This window comes from Physeter macrocephalus, chromosome 1 (genome assembly GCF_002837175.3).
Source record: "Physeter macrocephalus isolate SW-GA chromosome 1, ASM283717v5, whole genome shotgun sequence".
Lineage (NCBI taxonomy): Eukaryota > Metazoa > Chordata > Mammalia > Artiodactyla > Physeteridae > Physeter > Physeter macrocephalus.
The window spans coordinates 107,800,320-107,815,452 of NC_041214.2; the positions used below are offsets into that span (position 1 = coordinate 107,800,320).

The following is a 15,133-nucleotide window of genomic DNA, read 5'->3' on the forward strand; positions in this document are numbered from 1 at the left end:
CCGTTCGATATTATGTGGAGCTGGGAGGTCTCTTGTGGACCAGTGTCCTGAAGTTGGTTCTCCCACCTCAGAGACACAGCCCTGACACCTGGCTGGGGCACCAAGAGCCTTTAATCCACACGGCTCAGAATAAAAGGGAGAACAAATAGAAAGGAAAGAAAGAAAGGAAGGAAAAAAGGAAGGAAGCAAGAAATGAAGGAAGGAAGGAAGCAAGCCAGAAAGGAAGGAAGAGAGGAAGAAAGGGAGGAAGGAAGGAAGGGAGGAAGAAAGGAAGGAAGAAAGAATGGAAGAAAGACAGAAGATAAAATAAAGTAGGATAAAATAAAGTTATTAAAATAAAAAATAATTATTAAGAAGAAAAATTTTATAAAAAACAACAAAAAAAAAACGGTTCAGTCAGAACCCTAGGACAAATGGTGAAAGCAAAGCTATACAGACAAAATCTCACACAGCAGCACACACATACACACTCACAAAAAGAGAAAAAGGGGAAAATAATAATATATCTTGCTCCCAAAGTCCACCTCCTCAACTTGGGATGATTCGCTATCTATTCAGGTATTCCACAGATGCTGGACACTTCAAGTTGATTGTGGAGCTTTAATCCGCTCTTCTGAGGCTGCTGGGGAGAGACCTCCCCCTCTCCTCTTGTTCGCACAGCTCCTGGTGTTCAGCTTTGGACTTGGCCCCGCCTCTGCGCGTAGGTAGTCCGAGGGCATCTGCTCTTTGCTCAGACAGGACAGGATTAAAGGAGCAGCTGATTCGGGGGCTCTGGCTCACTCAGGCCGGGTGGAGGGAGGGGCACGGATACGGGGCGAGCCTGCGGCGGCAGAGGCCGGCGTGACGCTGCACCAGCCCGAGACGCTTTGCGCGTTCTCCCGGGGAAGCTGTCCCTGGATCCCGGGACCCCGGCAGTGGCGGGCTGCACAGGCTCCCGGGAGGGGAGGTGTGGAGAGTGACCTGTGCTCGCACACAGGCTTCTTGGTGGCGGCAGCAGCAGCCCTAGCATCCCACACCCGTCTCTGGTGTCCGCGCTGACAGCCGCGGCTCGCGCCCATTTCTGGAGCTCCTTTACGCAGCGCGCTTAATCCCCTCTCTTCGAGCCCCAGGAAGCAAAGAGGGAAGAAAAGGTCTCTTGCCTTTTCGGCAGCTCCAGACTTCTCCCGGGCTCCCTCCTGACTAGCTGTGGTGCACTAACCCCTTTAGGCTGTGTTCACGCAGCCAACCCCAGTCCTCTCCCGGCTTCCGACCGAAGCCCGAGGCTCAGCTCCCAGCCCCCGCCCGCCCCGGTGGGTGAGCAGACAAGCATGTCCAGCACTGTAGCTTGCTGGTTGTTGAGTGAAGCTGGGTCTTGGTGTTGAGATGGAGATCTCTGGGAGATTTTCGCCATTTGATATTACATGGAGCTGGGAGGTCTCTTGTGGACCAGTGTCCTGAAGTTGGTTCTCCCACCTCAAAGGCACAGCCCTGACGCCTGGCTGGAGCACCAAGAGCCTTTAATCCACACAGCCAGGTACGTGGGAGTTTCTTGCCTTTTGGGAGGTCTGAGGTCTTCTGCCAGCATTCAGTGGGTGTTCTATAGGAGCAGTTCCACGTGTAGATGTATTTCTGATGTATTTGTGGGGAGGAAGGTGATCTCTGCGTCTTACTCTTCTGCCATCTTCTCTCTGCCCTGTAGTGCCTTCTTTTAAAATTAAGTCAAGCTTTCCAGGCTTGACTTAATTCTTACACTTTTATACACGAACACACACTTTAACCTGTTTTTATCAAAAGAATTAATTGTAAAATATTTCAGTTATCATAATTTCAGTGTTCATATTGCTTTTGTAAAAATCTTCAAAAAGTTTTTTCTCAAGATTACTAAAAAAATCACTTCAAAATAAAAAGGCCCCCTTTTATTAGAATGAAAGTTGTATAAACTGTTTTATTTCATAAATAGCTTTGCTTGGCTGCCAGGTAGGCTCAGTAGCAGTTATCCTTAACCTGTGGTGTGAGGCTAACATGGGACCAGAGCAGGGTCATTTGAACCTGTTGACTCTCTCTTGAACTCATTTTATGCATGGAAGTATTCTAATTCCATTCAAGTAATGTTGATATCCCTCGATAATAAATACTTCTGAGGAAAAAAATGGCAACTTTTCCCCGCTTTCCAGTCTCATATAATTAACAGGACAAATTTCTAATCTGTTGTCAGATCCTTTATGAGATCCAATGAGTCAGCTATTTTTATTCAGTTTTAAGCCACATGTATAGATCACATCTTTTTCAAAAGAAATATTTTAATTCTTCTTAACATAATGATATCGTAGAACATGAAATTTCTTTCAGCTTTAAATAAGCACTTGTCTGTATCATTTTGCAAAGTATTCAACACATTACGCTGTCTAAAGAATTGTAATAGAAAATTCACAGAAGCAGTTCTTCATGCTGAACTGAACTCCATGAAAGAATACTCTATAAATGATAAACAAAAGTTTAACTTAATAGCTGTAGAACCATACAAGGTAAACAATGGTGATTGCTAAATTTAAATGGACTATATGAGCACGTTACTGCTATTATTTTCACTATAGTTTAATCTGTAAAATTTTAGTCCAGTGTAATGATAAGCCTTTTCTGGCATTATGAAGATTTGGTTTCCTTGAGGAAATCATTATCCCTAATTAAAGACAAAGATTGGATATCCCCATGATGTTGTATTAAATACCTACTCAAACCTACCTCTTTATTCCAGCATTCAGTGCCCTGCACACCTGAGTCGGGTCCACCTTTCCAGCCTTATAGCCCAGTGACTGCTCTATAGTAGTGGTTTTCAAACTACAGGGTCCTGTGTTTCTGCAAAGGCACCTTAGGACTCCTGTATGATCAAGCGGGGGAAGCGAAGCAGGGGCACAGCTCTGATGCTGCTTTCATCTGTTTTCTATTTTAGGCCTTCATGCAAGATTTCTTTTGGCAAAATAGTAATGCCCACTGCTGTACATGAGCCATCTACTCTGGACAGGCCAGTCATATCTTAACAAAACCTGAAGAGTCCTCAAAAAAAGCTTTACACTTTACTGTCTCCAAACCCAGGGCTACTGCTAGCATATATGTGCTTTTGTCCGAATTACAAAAAGGCATTTCTTTTGTGTTGGTGGGTTGAAATAGGCACCCCTCCCTCTGCTTTGTGCCAGGGCCAGTGCTCCAGGAACAAAGCCAAGGCTGTATTTAAGTCTGCTCAGTCCCATTACTGCATGTCTTTGTGCAGTGCACAAAATACACAACGTATTTGGCAGCCCTTACTGAACCTTTTCCTCACTGTATTTCTAACCTGGAATCTCTTTTGAAGTCCTTATCCAATCTTAAAGTCACAATTCAACTCTAAAAGCTAGCCAAATTGACTTTATTAGAGATGAAGGAAGGTTTTCCACGGGATCCAGAAATGCAATTGCATAAGTAAAATATAAAGAAAACTTGGATCATTAGCAACAGTTATTGGAAAGGGTTCTTAGGGGTTTGGTTGACTGTGACCTTTATGAAGCACACTCATGACGTAGTTACCAGGGACTCTCATGGCCTCTGAGGGTTGCACTCACAGAGTTCAAATCAGAGGTCGAGTAAGGCAAGGTCCTCCCTGAGGCTCAGCCAGTGTGGAGACTACTGTGTCCAGGTGCTGAAGGATTGATGGGTAGAGCCGTGGTTCTCAAATTGTGGTCTTGAGACCAGCAGCATTCATACTACCTAGAAATTTGTTAAAAATGCCAATTCTTTAGACCTGCCCGAGACTTACTAAATCAGAAACTCTGGGAGTAGGACCCAGCAATCTGTGTTTTCATAAGCCTTTGGGGGCGATTCTGATGCATGCTCAAGTTGGAGAAACCCAGGGCTAGGCTGTATCTGGAGGAGTGCTGCCAGGATGGGAAAGGGAAGTAAAATCACACCATGTAAACTATAGATTAAAGGAACTGAGGATGTTTAACCGACAGATGAGAAGATCTTAAGTATGTATTAGAGTTGCTTTCAACCACAGTATTTGTAAAAGAATCATTAGATTTCTTCCATGTCTCCTGAGACAAAGACTAACCAGTGAGAAGAATTAGGAGTGGAAATTTCATTCCTGTTAAGAAGCTTCCTGGATTATTAATACTTCTTATATCTCAGAGGGGTAGTGAGTTCTCTAACACTTGAGGACTTGATCAGTGGCCAGATCACTACATATGGGGGTTTTATGAATGTGAGTTAAAGAGTGAGGAGCTTTGTTTCACCTAAATAGGTCTTCAAATCCTCTTCTATCAATTAGATCTAGCATTGATATTCTTTTAAAACTTTCAGAATAACTGATAAATCTTTCAGATGGCTTTTGGACAGCCCCAGAGGAAAGATGCCATTGTTTTAACTGTTCAATTTTATTTGCCTCTTTTCCTATGCTTGAGTAAGAAATTGGAAGTGTTTCAGATAGTGAGGGAAAAAAAAGAATTAAGAAAAAAATTCCATAAGGCCTCCTCCCAGAGATAACCACTTGATAGGTTTCCTTCTTACACAGCATAATTTTGATTGATGCATATTTCCCCACTTCTTTCATAGTTAGCAAACCTTTTTCTCCCAGTGTTTCCTTAGTTTTTAATACTCTTAAAATAAGTCTTAAATTTTTTCAATTTAGCATTACCGTACTGTAAATCACAGGCATTTGTACTTTGCTTTTTAGAGTAGACTAATCCCATCGTGTTTATTCATTCATTCATTTCTCAAACATGTATTACTATATAAATGGTACATTGGCTCTGGTATTTTCAATTTGTATGTTTTAATCCTAAGTGTGGATATAAAATTTTACTTTAATGAATTTTTGAAGAATTTACTTTTAAAAACTTTATTGATTTTCAAATTTGGTAATTATTGTACTCTCTGTAGTAATTGCATTATATATATAATATCTTTTCCCATCGAAGCAGGAATGCTTTCAACTTTATAACTTGCTACAGAAGCCCAGTTTACCCTATACCTGACCAGTAGCCAAACTTAACATGAAGCATTGTAGTTCTTCAGAACTGAACTAAGTATTTCGTGCTATTTTTGGTAATATTTTTAGCGTAACTAGTGACCTTTTAGGTGCAACAGATTAATGGAGCAATATCATACTACTGTATATTTTGTACTCTATTTATGACTCAGTAATGTATCCAGAATCTAATGTTTAGTTTTAAATAAATAGATGATTAGAAATAGCATAAGTATATCTAACAAACCTATAAATTTACCCCTTAGGAAATAAAAAAGTGTAATTATAAAAGTCTTTTCTCTGACTTAATATTATATCAGTGATGTTTTAGAATGAACAAGAATTGAAAGTAAATTTTATTGAATATTTAACTGTAAATCTTTGGGAAATTTCTAAATTTATGCAGAAATCACCACATTTGGTTCCTTTGGTTAGCCTTCCAAATCAAAAGACTAACATTTGTTGCATGGAATTTGATTTATCTTCTTATTCCTTCCTAAATGTTTCAGCAAAATTAATGAGGCTTTTCAGTTATTGAAAACTCAGAATCTAAGACTTACTTTAATTTCAAAATTAATGAAAGCAAATTAAGTAGCCTTGCTTAGGTTAAAAAAAAAGTCTCCAGTAAAGCTGGAGATAATTATTGTACGCAAATGGGGGAAGGAAATAATGACTTCAGCTAGTCAAAATTAATATAAATAGGCATGTATTTCCTTCTCAAATAATCAAATTGTTACATATTTTTAATATCAAACTCAAATGGAAGTTAAAACAATGAAATATTTATCAGGTCTTCTTTAACAGTTATAATTTTAGCCTTATGTTAGCAATACAAATTTCACAGAATTTGAATTTATGAAAAATCTGAATCCGAGTTAATTTTGGTAAAGGTAAATATTTGTGAAGTGCAGGCTATTTACCAAGCCGTATTCTTGGTACTGTGTTTCTATTAGGAGATACAATTCAAACATAATTGAGTAAGTAAGATAAGGTTCCTGCCCTGAAAAGAACTTACAGTACCTTTGGAGATACTGGCAGACAGACATAAAAGAAAGTGTTATGAGAGAGGAAAACAGAGGAGCCCGAGATGGCAGTGGTGGCAGATGATAAATTATTAGTGAACCAAAGGTTGCAGAGGTAATGTTCATCTACTCAGAAAATGAATCAGTTCTATGGATTTAAACTCATATACTACTAATTTTAAACCAGGTAGGTTTATGGTCCTAATGATTTAATGTAGTAGCACTGATAAAATCTTTTTCTGCCATTAGCTTCTGCCATTATTCTATTTTTTTTTTTTTTTTTTTTGTGGTATGCGGGCCTCTCACTGTTGTGGCCTCTCCCGTTGCGGAGCACAGGCTCCAGGCGCGCATTCTATTTTTTTTTTTTTTTTTTTTGTGGTATGCGGGCCTCTCACTGTTGTGGCCTCTCCCGTTGCGGAGCACAGGCTCCAGACGCGCAGGCCCAGCGGCCATGGCTCACGGGCCCAGCGCTCGGCGGCATGTGGGATCTTCCTGGACTGGGGCACGAACCCGTGTCCCCTGCATCGGCAGGAGGACTCTCAACCACTGCGCCACCAGGGAAGCCCTCTATTTTTAATAAATATAATTAAGAAGTACAATAATTTTTAATTTGTCTGCAATTCATATTTTTCACTATTTCAGATTCCCCCTCTCTGCCAAGGTGGTAAAAAAAAAACCCACGTTTTACTACTTATACAAACCTTAATGTTAATAATAGCATAATTTTTAATAATTGAATTTATTGTTCAGTGAGCCAACTAACAATTTTTTGCATAGGATGCCCAGTGTAGTATTTTAAAAGGCACATTATATGTACAGGAGATTTCATAGACATGAATTCATTTAATCCTCACAAATCCCAAATGTCAGGTCCATTTTACAGATTATGTCTGCCTAATGCTTAGACAGATTGACTGATATAATATTCTTACAGGCAAAATTCAAAACCCATTTTTTTCTTTGACTTTACAACAGTTTCTATTCATTGTACAGGACAGACTGGGACAGAAAATTAAAATTAGAAGCAGTTTTTACCATCAACAATTTTACCATCAAATAAGAGATCTGAAAACTACCAAGTAGTGTGTATTATTTAGGAATAAATGGGAAAAGCATATTTGAGCAAGTGATGAATAAATTAGAAAATATGCAAATTAGAAAAGTTACTATCAGTCATGAAATGTTTTCCTATTTTCAAAAATTGATCTTTATAGAGAATTTCTAATTTTTTTCTTTAGCCAGTTAGCAGTGATAATAGTTTTAATCTGAAAATTATCTTTATTTTTAAGATCCCTTCTTTGATCCAGCAAGTGGCCAGGTTCCTTTGCCTCCTGCTAGGAGATTACCAGGTGAAAATGTCAAATCCAACAGAACATCACAGGACTATGATCAGCTTCCTTCATCTTCAGGTGAGTTGGCTAATAATAGTAATAATAATACCTTATGTTTGTACAGTGCTTTTTGGAGCACCTTTTTATTCAGTGTATTATTGAGCACTGCCAGCCTAAGAAAGTATTTTTATCACCTTTGCATTTGCTTATGAGAAGAATGCCTACAAAATTGTCTCATGGAAAAGAAAACATTAAGCCTTAATGTTAACTTTGATATGTCAGTAAAGCATGTTCTGTGATTCAAAATCTATTCATTCTCTAACTTTTGTTTTGCCTTATCAGATATGAGAAATGGGATTGAGGTCTTTATATACCGAACTGCTGCATTCTCTTATTTCTCCATTAAAGGAAGAAATCTCTTTAGAATTAGTATTAGCACCAAACTATTCATTTTCATAGCTTATTTAGGGCTATCATGCAATGCTCTACTGCCAGTCATTAAGTAGAAACTTGTACCATTTAAGTAAATACAAGTCGTACTCATAACCATTATTAATGGAATGTTGCTGCTTTGCTTCTTTGGGAGGTCTTCCTCGACCACCATATCTAAAATAGCTCCCCCTACTTTACACAGTCACTTTCTATCCCCTTCTTTTGCTTTATGTTTCTTCATAGCACCTTTCATTCATTTGCTTGTCTATCTCATCTGCTAGAGTATTTCTTTGAATATACACAAGTGGTTTGGTTCACTGCTTTATCCCCAGGTGTCCAGAAGAGTGCCTAGCATAGGTTTCTTGGATGATTGGATAGATAGAAGTGAGGAGGGAAGAGTAGCTGATATCTGTGTTATGGTGAACATACACATATTTTGAGCAATTGAAACAATATATTTGTCTCATAATTATGAACATCAGAAGTTTTTCCTATGTAGATTTTTGTCCTGTATCAGTATTTTTTTCATTAACTGTATTTTGACTTTTTTTTTGAAGTATAGTTGATTTACAATTATGTTTTAGTTTCAGCGGTACAGCCAAGTGATTGTTCCTGTGCTATACAGTAGGTCCTTGTTGTTTATCTATTTTATATATAGTAGTGTGTATCTGCTAATCTCAAACTCCTAATTTATCCCTCCCTGCTCCTTTCCCCTTTGGTAACTATAAGTTTGTTTTCTATGTCTGTGAGTCTGTTTCAGTTTTGTAAATAACTTTGTATCATTTTTTTAGATTCCACATATAAGTGATAGCATATGATACTTGTCTTTGATTTACTTCACTTAGTATGATAATCTCTAGGTCCATCCATGTTGCTGCAAATGGCATTATTTCATCTGTTTTTATGGCTGAGTAATATTCCATTGTGTATATATATCACATCTTCTTTATCCATTCTTCTGTCAATGAACACCTAGGTTGCTTCCACATCTTATTATTTCATTTGTTTTTATGGCTGAGTAATATTCCATTGTGTATATATATCACATCTTCTTTATCCATTCTTCTGTCAATGAACACCTAGGTTGCTTCCACATCTTGGCTGTTGTAAACAGTGCTGCTATGAACACTGAGGTGCATCTGTCTTTTAGAATTAGTTTGTCTTTTCCAGATATATGCCCAGGAATGGGATTGCTGGATCATATGGTAACTCAATTTTTAGTTTTTTAAGGAACCTTCATACTGTTCTCCATAATGACTGCACCAATTTACATTCCCACCAACAGTGTAGGAGGGTCCCCTTTTCTCCACACTCTCTCCAGCATTTATTATTTGTAGACATTTTGGTGATGGCTATTCTGACTGGTGTGAGGTGATACCACATTGTAGTTTTCATCTGCATTTCTCTAATAATTAGCAGTGTTGAGCATCTTTCCATGTGCCTCTTGGCCATCTGTATATCATCTTTGGAGAAATGTCTATTTACGTCTTCTGCCCATTTTTTGATTGGGTTTTTTTTTTTGATATTGAGCTGTATGAGTTGTTTGTATATTTTGGAAGTTAATCCCTTTTTGGTCACATCATTTGCAAAGATTTTCTCCCCTTCTGTAGGTCGTCTTTTTGTTTTGTTTATAATTTCCTGTGCTGTGCAGAATCTTTTAAGTTTAATTAGGTCCCATTTGGACTTCCCTGATGGTCCAGTGATTAAGACTCTGCGCTTCCACTGCAGGGGGCATGGTTCGATCCCTGGTTGGGGAAGTTCCACATCATGCCATGTGGTGCAGCCAAAAAAAAAAAAAAACAAACACAGGAATTAGGTCCCATTTGGTTTTTTGCTCTTATATCCATTACTCTAGGAAATGGATCCAAAAAATATTGCTGTGGTTTATCTCAAAGAGTGTTCTGCCTAGGTTTTCCTCTAAGAGTTTTATAGTATCTGATCTTACATTTACATTTTTAAATCCATTTTGAGTTTATTTTTGTATATGGTGTTAGAGAATGTTCTAATTTCATTCTTTTACATATAGCTGTCCAGTTTTCCCAGTGCCACTTATTGAAGAGACTGTCTTTTCTCCATCGTATATTCTTGCCTCCTTTGTTATACTGTGTTGGCCAAAAATTTTTTTCAGGTTTTTCCATAATATCTTACAGAAAAATCTGGATGAACTTTTTGGCCACCCCAATATATTAATTGACCATAGTGTGTGGGTTTATTTCTGGGCTTTCTATCCTGTTCATTGATGTATGTGTCTATTTTTGTGCCAGTACCATACTATTTTTATTACTGTAGCTTTGTAGTACCGTCTGAAGTCGGGGAGCATGATTCCTCCAGCTCTGTTCTTCTTTCTCTGTTTCGACTCTTCAAGGTCTTTTGTGTTTCAGTACAAATTTTAAAATTATTTGTTCTGTGAAAAATGCCATTGGTAATTTGATAGGGATTGCATTGAATCTGTAGATTGCCTTGGGTAGTATGGTCATTTTAACAATATTGATACTTCCAATCCAAGAACATGGTTTCCATTTGTTAGTGTCATCTTCAGTTTCCTTCATCAGTGTCTTATAATTTTCAGAGTACAGGTCTTTTGCCTCCTTAGGGAGGTTTATTCCTAGGTATTGTATTCTTTTTGATGCGATGGTAAATGGGATTGTTTCCTTAATTTCTCTGATATTTCATTGTTAATGTATAGAAATGAGGCAGATTTCTGTATATTAATTTTGTATCCTGCAACTTTACAGAATTCATTGATGAGCTCTAGTAGTTTTCTGGTGGCATCTTTAGGATTTTCTGTGTGTAGTATCAAGTGGTCTGCAAACAGTGACAGTTTTACTTCTTCCTTTCCAATCTGGATTCTTTTTATTTTTTTTCTTCTCTGATTGCCATGGCTAGGACTTCCAAAACTATGTTGAATAAAAGTGGCGAGTGTGGCAACCTTGTCTTGTTCCTGATCTTAGAGAGAATGCTTTCAACTTTTCATTATTGAGTATGATGTTAGTTGTGGGTTTGCCCTATGTGTTCTTCACTGTGTTTAGATTATGTTCCCTGTATGCCCACTTTCTGGATAGTTTTTATCATAAATGATGTTGAATTTTATCAAAAGCTTTTTTTTTATCTATTAAGATGATCATATGGTTTTTAGTCTTCAATTTAATATGGTGTATCACATTGATTTATGGATATTGAAAAATCCTTGCAACCCTGGGATAAATGCCACTTGATCATGGTGTATGATCCTTTTTATGTATTGCTGGATTTGGTTTGCTTTTAAGCTCAAAACCTCAGTTCACAGATTTGTTAATAGTGAGAGCTGTCCATTCTGTAACTTCCAAATCAAGGTAATTATTTAGCTGCTTTGAGAATTATCAGCACAGTAGTTCTGTACTTGATGACATGCATGGGAGATGCAAAAATCCCTCTGCAGTTTTGTAAGTTTTTACACTTGACTATAACTCAGAAAAACAGAAAATTTTTTTAACCATTTCAAATTTTGGTCTGTGCTATTTTTACCAATTTACTTCTAGTCATTCCAATATTTCAGATATATCCATGGGTACCCACTGAAACACTGTATTTCCATTTGAAAGGGTAGATTTCCGGAATGATGAAAAAATGTGAAAGTCAAGAAGGAGAGACAGTATCTGACAATATATATAGGAGAAGGAAGCAAATCCCTTAAGGAAATAATGTTAAAATACAACTTTGAGAAGAGTACCATGACTGATTTAAAATAACATATTCAGTACCACCAGCTCTGGATCAACAGAAACATATACTCAAGTTATGAGAAGAGTTGTGGTCTAAATGCTCTATATTCACAGCTTCTTTACAGTTTGCACCATAACATGCAGGTATTGTTGAGCCCAGAGGAAAATCATTCACATATATGATTTCAACTGGTAGGAATTCCAGTTAGCATTACACTAGAAATTTCAAGGAAGAACTTTAAGTCACAAACCCTGTTGAAACATCCCCAAATAGGCATTTACCAGAAGCCTGAACTGGCTTTACCTGAGTGATAAAATAGTCCTGATTATTACTCTGAGGGCCTCAGCTAGGTGTAACATCAACTATTTCAGCCTACTCCCTGAGCTCTCTTTACAAACACAGTCAAACCACAGAAAATAAGATACTATTTTCCAACAAGATATTTGCTCACATGCTGCTTCACAGGGCTACCAAGCTGTCCACTAGTTTATTTCACACCAGGAGAGGGACTCAGCTTGCCTTCTGGATTAGATCTTTCCATCAGAAACTTAAGACTATGCAGTGTGCCTTTGGAATACTAATAGTGCTTATTTTGCAGTAACGTTTTTATTGATATTAAGGCCTTTTTAAGATGATCGTTGAGGATTCTGGTATAATTGCCGCATCTTATAAATTCCATTTCTCCTATTTTTTATGGTGATGTAAATAATTGATGGTGACTTACTTATGTATATAAGCTTTCTATGAAAAGAATATTTCTAACTCAAAAAATTTGATTTAAAAATACTTTCCTTTTTCTAAAAAGGATGTGTGCATGTAAATCTATGTCTGCATATACAAAGAGCCTTCCAAATGTTTTATTCCTCCCCCCATAAAAGTTTATAATTTTCTGAAGTTTGTAGATGTAACAATGTTTAATGATATGAATGTCATAATGATAATTAGAGTAAGTGGATTTTACTGGCTTGTGTTAAACTTACGTATACCTTATATGGGCCAAATGTTTTTGCTAATAGTCTGCTTATTTCTTCACATAGGGTTTATGTCTATACTAGCTATGCATGAGTTTTTAGACATTTTTAAGTTTGCTTTTCTCTTGTGGTAAGATATAATGTGCTACAGTTTGAATACCATTCTTTAAAAACCCAGGGAATCCAACTTACATTAGAATACAAAGTCGTAATGATGATATGTTTGTGCTCACGCTGATGAAATGCAGCTGAGCTCGAGATTTTTTTTTTAATATTCTTAGTATTTAAAAGGATGTTCAAGGTCATACTTAAAAATAACACTAAAATTTCAGAATATGACTTGTATTAAATGTGTTTGCAACTGATACCAGATATTATTGCCAAGTATACCTACAAAATAAAGGAAGTCTCATAAAAGGAATAATTCCAATACTACTTGTCCTTTACTAGCTTAAAGGAAAAGTGACCAGATGTTGAATGAATTTTATATTAAGACCTCAACTGGAAATCACGGCTTCATTTCACATAAGAGTGGGAATTGTGTATTGTTATAAGTGATAAACTGTGTTTTTAAGATTTTGTTTTGTGTTTCAACAAAGGAAATTGCCGCATTACGGAGTTTTACCATAGTTCAACTACCTAAAATGTTTTTCCTTACATACAGCTTCAGTTTTAAAACCACTGAACATGGGGTCATTTTTCTTACAAATCTAATACTAATGTAGTTCTTTTATAACCATTTTCTGGATGTATTAAAAAAGTTATAACCTTGGCCCTAACAATCATAATTACCTACCTTAGTGTATGTGAAGATATTTTATTTGTAATTTAGTGAAAACTGTGTATTAAAACATGTCCTTCTAAAATGCAATAGTATAAAAACATGTCCTTCTAAAATTAAATAGTATATCTGTAGTGGAAGCAATTCAAGTTTACATAAATGAGTTCCAGAAATAATTGCTCCAACTTACAGGAGAGTAACAAAGTCATAATCATGATGTGTTTGAGATTTCTTTTATGCCTTGATAAGTTAATTTATATTATTTTTTCTTTTAATTCTCAGATATTGTTATACTTGAAAAAATCTGTAGTCTAAGAGTCTTGATGTCCATCCCAAGTATCGTCAATGAATTACTAAATAATTTTAGAGATTATGTCTCAGATTGTATGTAGTAATCATTTTTAAAATTTGTTAAGCACTTACTACAGGACAAATGTTATGCTAAGTATTTTAAATACAAATAACAGAGATAATTTAATACATAACATATATTTATAGTTGCACATGTAAAATATATTTTGTATAATAGTTTCTATATTGTATATTAATGTTTTGAGTAGTTTAAATGTAAATTTACTATAAGATACAGGTCTAGTAAAAATTTTTTTTACTTTTTATTTTATACTGGAGTATAGTTGATTAACAATGTTGTGTTAGTTTCAGGTGTACAGCGAAGTGATTCAGTTATACATATACATGTATCTATTCTTTTTCAAATTCTTTTCCCATTTAGGTTATTACAGAGTATTGAGCAGAGTTCCCTGTGCTAAACAGTAGGTCCTTGTTGATTATCTATTTTAAATATAGCAGAGTGTACATGTCAATCCCAAACTCCCAATCTCTCCCTCTCCCCCAGCCCTTCCCCTCTGGAAACCATAAGTTTTTTCTCTCTGAGTCTGTTTCTATTTTGTAAACAAGTTCATTTGTATGATTTTTTTTAGATTCCACATATAAGTGATATCATATGATATTTGTCTTTCTGTCTGACTTCAGTAAGTATGATAATCTCCAGGTCCATCCATGTTGCTGCAAATGGCATTATTTCATTTTTTTTATGACTGAGTAATATTCCATTGTATATATGTACCACATCTTATTTATCCATTCTTCTGTCGATGGACATGTAGGTTGCTTCCATGTCTGGCTATTGTTAACGGTGCTGCAAGGAACACTGGGGTGCATGTATCTTTTCAGATCATGTTTTTCTCTGGATATACGCCCAGGAGTGGGATTGCAGGGTCATATGGTAGCTCTATTTTTAACTTTTTAAGGAACCTCCATACTGTTCTCCATAGTGGCTGTAACCATTCACGTTCCCACCAACAGTGTAGGAGGGTTCCCTTTTCTCCACACCCTCTCCAGCATTTACTGTTTGTAGACTTTTTCATGATGGCCATTCTGACTGGTGTGAGGTGATATCTCATTGTAGTTTTGATTTGCATTTCTCTAATAATTAGTGATGTTGTTGAGCATCTTTTCATGTGTCTCTTGGCATCTGTATGTTTTCTTTGGAGAAATGTCTATTTAGGGCTTCTGCCCATTTTTTTGATTGGGTTGTTTTTTGGATATTGAGCTCTTTGTAAATTTTGGAGATTAATCCCTTGTCAGTCACATTGTTTGCAAGTATTTTCTCCCATTCTGTGGGTTGTCTTTTCATTTTGTTTATGTTTTCCTTATTTTTGTTTTTATTTCCATTTCTCTAGGAGGTGGGTCAAAAAGGATCTTGCTGTGATTTATGTCATAGAGGAAAACATAGGCAGAACACTGTAAGAGTTTTATAATGTCTAGCCTTACATTTAGGTCTTTAATCCATTTTGAGTTTATTTTTGTGTATGGTGTTAGGGAGTGTTCTAATTTCATTCTTTTACATGTAGCTGTGCAGTTTTCCCAGCACCACTTATTGAAGAGGCTGTCTT

General features: G+C 36.5%; 1 protein-coding gene across 5 annotated transcripts in view; it reads left to right on the plus strand.

Moving 5' to 3' along the window:
* CBLB (Cbl proto-oncogene B) overlaps positions 1 to 15,133 on the plus strand; it is a 214,394-nt gene that overhangs the window by 193,144 nt on the left and 6,117 nt on the right. For all 5 annotated transcript variants that reach the window (XM_024120157.2, XM_024120159.2, XM_024120160.3 and 2 more), the window contains one exon: positions 7,290 to 7,409. In XM_024120157.2, the coding sequence (XP_023975925.1) occupies positions 7,290 to 7,409 (120 nt within the window). The remainder of the gene's footprint in view (positions 1 to 7,289; positions 7,410 to 15,133) is intronic.